Source organism: Miscanthus floridulus, chromosome 18 (assembly GCF_019320115.1).
Source record: "Miscanthus floridulus cultivar M001 chromosome 18, ASM1932011v1, whole genome shotgun sequence".
In the NCBI taxonomy this organism is placed as follows: domain Eukaryota; kingdom Viridiplantae; phylum Streptophyta; class Magnoliopsida; order Poales; family Poaceae; genus Miscanthus; species Miscanthus floridulus.
In genome coordinates this window covers 27,977,108-27,984,409 of record NC_089597.1, presented here as the reverse complement: position 1 = coordinate 27,984,409, position 7,302 = coordinate 27,977,108, and the positions used below count along the sequence as shown (strand labels likewise).

Here is a 7,302-nt window from a genome sequence, read left to right as displayed (position 1 = left end):
AGTTACCATCTCTACTTTCGATTAGTGTATAAGTTTAATTCTTAGATTTACAGAAATTTGGAGTAAGTGATGCTAGTACTGTATAATACTATCAGCCTGTTCGGTTGGCTGGTTCGTATCGTTGCTGGTTCATGAAAAAATACTGCTGGCTGGTTTGTGTGAGAGCAAAATATTGTTCCGACTGAAAATTTACGATCATTTAAGACAAACCACGTTAAAACGAACAGGCTGTATATTACTAAGTTTCTTTCTTTCTTTTAGGACAGCAAAAGGAAACAAAAAAAAAGCATACAATCATATTGCAGGCCAGCCAGGCGCATCCACCGACGAGCGGACGAGGACAGAAAGGGATAAAATAAAATTAGCATTAGTAGGACGGTGCAAAAGGAATGCAGGAACACTAATCAAATCGCTTAAACACCGCCAATGATTTATTAACCTGCTGCCTGAACGCCACTGATTAGTGATTACTACTAGTACTAATCTACTATTAGTACTACTCTACTAGTAGTATTAGTAACTAGCTAAAGCAAGCTTGATGTGCATGCTAAGCTGTTCGTGCAGTGCAGTGCAGTGCAGCATTGTTTAATTGGGTGCCGCGTCCCTGTCCGGCCACCGGGTGGTGGTTCGCCTCCGGGTTGGCCGAGCCGGGAAAGCGACCGCCCCTCCTCTTTTCTACTTCCTCCCTTTCTCTCGTCTCCTCGCCAAGAACGAACGCACCCAGTCCATTCCTTCTCCTCTCCTCCTCCTATCGCCTCCCTCCCTCTCTCTGCCCCTCTCCTCCCCGGCGGAGATTCCTGCTTCTGCTTCTCCCGAGGATTATCCCATCCAAGCACTCTGCTGTCTGCTGCCGGCCGAGGTGAGTGCTGCGCCGAGCTCACCTTGCTCCTTCTCTCTCTCGCTCTCTTCGGTTTACTTCCCTCCTGAGCTGCACCTCAACCCCCGTGCTCGTTCCGTTCGCTCGAGCTCCGTTTCCGTTGCTTTGGCTTCGCTTTCGCATAGGGGCAAGCGCGGGTCTACGGTTCTAGATGGAGTAAATTTTCATTCTGGGCATGTCGCGTTGCTTTTGCCGATTCTGGCGGCGGTGAAAAAAAGCTTTCTTTTTCTGGGGGCTCGTGAAGGTGAAAACGCTTATCTATTGTCTGTCCCCCCGAGGCCCGAGCTCAATTCGAAAACCCGTACTCGGTGGACTTGTCTTCGTAGGATTTGATTCCACTGCGGTGGCGGCTGGCCTCGTGCGTCGCTTCTTGATTCGTGGCCGCGTGATTGGGATTGGAGCCGGCGACGAGCCTCTCGTGGATTTGGTGGGTGTGCTGTGTGCGTGTGCGAGAGTGGGATGATTGGTGATGCGATAGTAACTCGTCGCGTGATCCATTGCCGGGATGCCAAATTTGAAATTCTGTTTTGGCCTTTCCGGGAAATTCTGAGATTTCAGTGGCTCGCCCGGAGAATCCGGGCGTGATTCTTGCCTTGCTCTGCTCCATTTGTGGAATCTGTTGTTTGCTTTTCCTCATCCCAATTCTTCCCTCCCTCTGCTGTGGCTGTTTCGACCAGAATAGAAATTGCTTCTGTCCGGACTCTGGAGTCTGGAGGCTACAAGCGTCTTGACTTCAGTCAGCCTCCTGCGAATTGCAATCGCAGCTACTCTGCGAGGTTCTGCCGACGCTTTTGAGTTGCTTTGCTTGTGAGTTGTCTGTTTTTTAGTTTTGGCGTGATGGCCTTCACCACGTGTTTGCCAATTTTGCTCAGTTTGATCTGTTCAAACGCTCGGCATATTCCGGAAACTCGCTATGCCAATTTTGCTGTCCTATGTCCGTTGGGTAAGTCCAGAGGTGTTGGTCTTGTTTGCTTCGTCAAGCCCAGAGATTCCCGGTGTTGTTTATTCGTCTGTTTCGTTCCCTCCTGTTTTTACCTCATTTGGATTTTGGATCCATTTGTTTTAGATGAAATTCATCTTGATCCAGTGATATTTGTGCATTTTTGCTTTAGTAAAATCCAGACTTTGTTTCGATCTCTGTCGGTTTGATCTCCTTTGCTGTTCAGCCATTAATAATGTGTCAGTCTTTGATCACAGTTTTTTGCAGTAGAATTCCTTGTAATAATTCATCAGTATTTTATTTGATTGCTGCGTTTCTTAGTGTGATGTGCGATTAGGGCTTGTTTTCGTCCTTCCATCTATCTACTTTCCTAAGACAAAGCTCAAACATTTTTGGGCTCCATACATTTATCATCCAAGTGCTGTCGTGCAGCAGTTATTTCTTCTACAGTAGGTTTTGACTGTTGATGTAATTAGACGCGATTAAGATTCAGGCGATGTTTTTCCTATTTCTCTCTCTGACACTGTGACAGATAACATTTCGGTTTAAGACAAGCAGACGTCTCATTTGTCCAACGCTTGGTTCTTTGCCTATTCAGGCCCACTAGGATACCAGCTAGGAGTTGAGGAGAATGGCTGTTGGTGGAACTCAACCGGTCCTCAGGAAGTACCTAGGTGCCCTCAAGGACACAACGACTGTGAGCTTGGCAAAAGTGAACAGTGATTATAAGGTGAAAGCATGTTCATGTTCCCTCTGAATAGTACTGGTATTTGGAAGTCTCCATGATCGGACCCTCACTGCACGCACCGTGGACTTATCATTCTTCCCTATAACAGGAATTGGACATTGCAATTGTCAAGGCCACAAACCATGTTGAGCGTCCATCAAAGGAGAAGTACATAAGAGGCAATGGGATATCCTTTCTCTTAAGCTGGAGTCCAGTTCAAACCCTGAACTGCACCCTATGACCCAATCCCCAAATTTTCATTGTTAATGAAAACTCAGTTGCTATATAGAAATTTTTGTTCACTCATCGCAGATATTTCATTGCTAGAAACATGTAACTGTATTTGATTATGCAGTGATTTATTTCAAATCTTCAATAATTGCCCAACCTCTTTTGCTGCTGCCACAACTAACATCTTTATTTGTTTGCAGAAATTTTTCTTTCCATTTCTGCTGCTAGGCCACGAGCAGATGTAGCTTATTGCATTCATGCCCTTGCTAGACGTCTTTCGAAGACGCGGAACTGGGCGGTATGGTCCTATACATTATCATACTATTTACTGAACTACTAATGTCATGAATCCTTCTACTTATTTTAAATGCTTTTCATGGGTGGTACTATGAAACTAAGGTAGTTACAAAGTACTCATGGACATTTTACATTGATTATTTTATCCACCAGGTTGCACTAAAGACATTGATTGTCATTCATCGTGCCCTTCGGGAAGTTGATCCCACTTTTCGTGAAGAGCTTATTAATTATGGCAGATCTAGGTCCCATATGTTGAACATGGCCTACTTTAAGGATGACTCTAGTGCAGAAGGTACTAGTTTTTAGTGCTATCCTGGTATTGTCTATTGCATTATAATTTCTGATTTAAAACTTATTCTCTATTTCTATTATGTTTCATTCAGCTTGGGACTATTCTGCATGGGTGCGCATTTATGCTTTATATTTAGAGGAGAGGCTTGAATGTTTCCGGGTGTTGAAGTATGATGTAGAAACAGATCCTCCGGTAAGTAATCTAATGCAGGCTTACTTCTTTTATCTCCTTCATTTGCGAAACGTTTTTAAATCTCATTTGCATTTTTACATTTGCTGTAGTTTTTTTCCTCCAACACGCAGGAGAGCTGCGTATCTTTGTATTAAGAAGAAAACATTTGCTGTAGTCCATGTAGCTACATATTAATGTCACTGCTTAAGATACTGCCGTGTGACACACTATAGCGTCAGCTCTGTCCTGATCTAGGAACTGTGGTCTGTGGATGCATATGCCCAAAAGTCAATCTCTGTTTATAACCATGTGAACTTTGTGGTACCACTACCACATTCATGTTTTCCTTGGTAAACTCATGATTTTATAATGTTGTCAGAGTTCCAGTAGCTTGTCATATATGCAGCTGATTAGTAGTTTTCCCCCCTTGAATGGAATGGAAGTTTTTTTTTAATGTCAAGAAACATTAAATGCCAGCAACTGTATTTCTAAGTACATGGATAATTCTGGTATCTGCAGAGGACCAAGGATCTTGATACCGTTGCTTTGCTTGATCATCTGCCACCATTGCAGCAACTCCTTTTTCGGCTTCTTGCTTGCCAGGTAATGAGTAATTACTCTTTTGTAACTACTGTGTGTACAACTTACACCAGTTCGTCTTCATGTGATACCATTTAAGTTTTCAATTCTATTGGCTAATTCCTGAAATTTTACAGCCACAAGGAGCGTCGTCTTACAATGTTATAATCCAGCATGCACTCTCAATGGTTAGTATGAATGTCTAGTTCTTTGTTTCTGTCTGTCTTAACTTTTAGTGCTTGTTTTTAAGCAGTGCATAACTGGGCTTTGGTCCCTGGTGTTTATTGAGTTTTTTTTGTGCATTACTGGTAGGTTGCTTTAGAGAGTGTTAAGATCTACACTGCGATTAGTGATGGAACAATCAATCTGGTTGACAAGGTGAACTTTCTTAAGCTTACAACCTTGGATAAGTTTGTCAAATCTGCCTACAATTGTTATATTATTTGATTGATTTTTCTCATCAAACTTAAATGTTATTCCTTATTGCAGTTCTTTGAGATGCAAAGAAATGATGCTGTTAGGGCACTTGATGTATACAAAAGAGCAACTAACCAGGTATATTGTTACTCCTTTTTCTCTTGCAGATCCATCAAACTAGTTTTTGGGGCTATTTCCATCCAGTTTTACCAGCACATGATTCCAAAATTCTTGCCAGAGCACATTAGCACAATGAGGATATAGTGTAGCTATGTACCAGGATACTTGAAATGGATAAACAGTCAGTTTTCTGAGAGGGACTGCTCTTATTTAAGTTTTTAGTGGTCTCATCCTTGTTTAGTTTATCTTTCCCTATGAAGAAGAGTGTGAAATATCATGAATCAGGCATCCTTCTTCCCCCATAGTCTCTCTTTGTGTTTTGGAATGAGGATTACTCACATATGAACACTGCGAAAAAATGTTCAGTTCACACTTCAGCATCACCAGCTCTGCTGGCACTGATCCATGTTCGAAACTAAATTCTGAGCCATAAGCCATTGATTCAATACTTGAGACTGTTGAAACGAAAACGTGTAGGCTGAATATTGATGGGTTTTGTAAGTTTCTTTTCAATTTTTTTGTCACATAGGCTGAACGACTTTCAGAATTTTATGAAGTGTGTAAAACTATACACATTGGGCGTGGTGAGAAATTCCTGAAGATTGAGCAGGTTCGATAAATGTTCCTTGGATTCTTTAAGTGTTTGGTTTTTGTCCCCTAAGTTAGCAATTTACTGATGAAATTTATCAATTACTTCCTGCAGCCTCCAGCATCATTCCTGCAGACTATGGAGGAGTATGTAAGAGATGCTCCGACAGGTCAAAAAGAAAAGGTGTGGAAACTACAAGAAGTAATTGACTTACCAATAGGATGTTTGAACATCAATAATCTATCTTCATTTGCATATCAGTATGCCCACAAACTGATGGTGATGAATCCACTTCAGAAAGAATTCAAGCTAATTAGCTCTGTGTTGTTTTGCATAATTCTTTGTGAAATATGCCATTTTTAATAACCTTATATGTGAAAAAAAAGATGTGAATATATATACTGGGATTTCCAAATTGATGCATAGTACTATGGAATAAAGTAGAAAGCCTGAGTACCATTTTCATCTGAATAAATGATCCTCACACACTGTTGAAACTACCACATTGGGATCTTCCCACACATCATTTATATTAAGTTGCTATCAACTATTCAGCTTGAAGTTTTCAAGAGGCCCTTCAACCATCTTGTTCATTTTGTTATATAGTTCTTACTCAATTTTTTGTCTCTAAGCCTACTTCATTTGTTTCAGGCTGTACTAGCGATAGAATACAAAAAAGAGCCAGAGGAGGAAGAAAAACCAGCTTCACCTCCTCCGGCTCCAGAACCAGAACCGGAACAAGAGCCTGAGCCAGAACCGGAACCAGTGAAAGAGGAAGCACCGGAAGCTGAACCGGATTTGCTGGTAACATTCTTTGCTACTACTATGAAGCAGAGTCATTAGCCATACATTTTTCTGCTAACACTCGCTTCTCTCTTTAGGGTCTGAACGAACCAAACCCTGCTGCGACCGCAATAGAAGAGCAGAATGCTTTGGCGCTAGCGATTGTTCCGATAGGTAAATTTCTCATGACTGAAAGTTAGTCGCACCATGAGATTGGTTAACTGAGAGGCATGACGCTCACTCTGGCTTACTATGGCAGATGATGTTCCGAAAGCTGCTCCTACCTTTGAAAATGGAGTCACAGGCTGGGAACTGGCCCTTGTGACAGCACCAAGTTCAAACGACACCGCCGTTGTCCCAAGCAAGAAACTGGTAGGTTGCTGAACCGCCTTTATCTCGCAAATCAACATTTTCCAGACAGGAATTGGCAGGTTGTTTGCTCAAAATTCTCACAAAAAATTGAAACTGTGTGCAGGCCGGTGGTCTGGACTTGCTGACCCTTGACAGCCTGTACGACGAGGCGAACCGGAGAGCGAGCCAGCCGGCAAGCTACAACCCCTGGGAGGCGACCCCCGCCGCGGCTGCCCCGATGCTGACGATGGCGCCGGCCATGCACGATCCGTTCTACGCCTCGAACGGGTACGCGGCGCCGCACGGCGTGCAGATGGCGGCGATGGCGCAGCAGCAGCAGGCCTTCATGCTGCAGCAGCATCAGATGATGACGATGGCCCCGGCGCCGGCGCCGGTGGTCCACCACCCGATGCAGGTGCAGATGCAGCAGAACCCCGCGAACCCGTTCGGCAACCCCTTCGCGGCCGCCGGCGCGCACCCCTACGGCGCCGCCGGCATGCCGCTCCACGCTGGCCCCGGCAACGTCTACATGGGGCTGATCTAGTGCCACGTCCGGCGGTCATCAATTTCTTGGTTGCTTAGCGGAGCGCTACTGTTACCACATCATTCATTCTTTTTGCCCAAGTTTTCTTGTTGCCATTGTGAGAAGGAAATTTGTAGCACAGACACAGACACAGGTAGAGGCGGTCACGATTGGGGTTGGTTATATATATATAGCGTCGGTTGGGGGTGTATAGCAAGCAGGGATCAGTGGTGTCCCGTACGTAGGAGGTGATTGTATGTATATTATACACAGAGTTTGGTCACCTGTTCATTGGCAGTTGAGAGTCGATTCTTGTTGAGAGTCGAGATTGAGATATATTGGATTATTCTTGGTGAACATACACTGGATTACAGTTGAATAATGCAGGCATTCTTTGTAGCA

The 7,302-nt window shown here is 43.8% G+C and overlaps 1 protein-coding gene across 1 annotated transcript; it reads left to right on the top strand.

The window, feature by feature from the left end:
• Window positions 1–696: 696 nt before the first annotated feature.
• LOC136522785 (putative clathrin assembly protein At5g35200) lies at window positions 697–7,302 on the top strand. The gene is made up of 16 exons (XM_066516588.1): window positions 697–859; window positions 2,416–2,547; window positions 2,654–2,723; window positions 2,976–3,073; window positions 3,226–3,367; window positions 3,459–3,559; window positions 4,058–4,141; window positions 4,255–4,305; window positions 4,430–4,495; window positions 4,607–4,672; window positions 5,184–5,264; window positions 5,358–5,426; window positions 5,895–6,047; window positions 6,125–6,200; window positions 6,286–6,398; window positions 6,502–7,302. The coding sequence occupies exons 2-16, from the start codon at window positions 2,449–2,451 to the stop codon at window positions 6,919–6,921; spliced, it is 1,689 nt and encodes a 562-aa protein (XP_066372685.1). The 5' UTR covers window positions 697–859; window positions 2,416–2,448; the 3' UTR covers window positions 6,922–7,302.

What these genes read in the sequence shown, in the direction of transcription:
- LOC136522785 (XM_066516588.1), top strand. Translation starts at nt 2,449, where the DNA reads ATGGCTGTTGGTGGAACTCAACCGGTCCTCAGGAAGTACCTAGGTGCC. An exon ending in CGAAGACGCGGAACTGGGCG is followed by an intron (nt 3,074 to 3,225) that starts GTATGGTCCTAT and finishes TTTATCCACCAG; the next exon opens with GTTGCACTAAAGACATTGAT. An exon ending in ACAAAAGAGCAACTAACCAG is followed by an intron (nt 4,673 to 5,183) that starts GTATATTGTTAC and finishes TTTGTCACATAG; the next exon opens with GCTGAACGACTTTCAGAATT.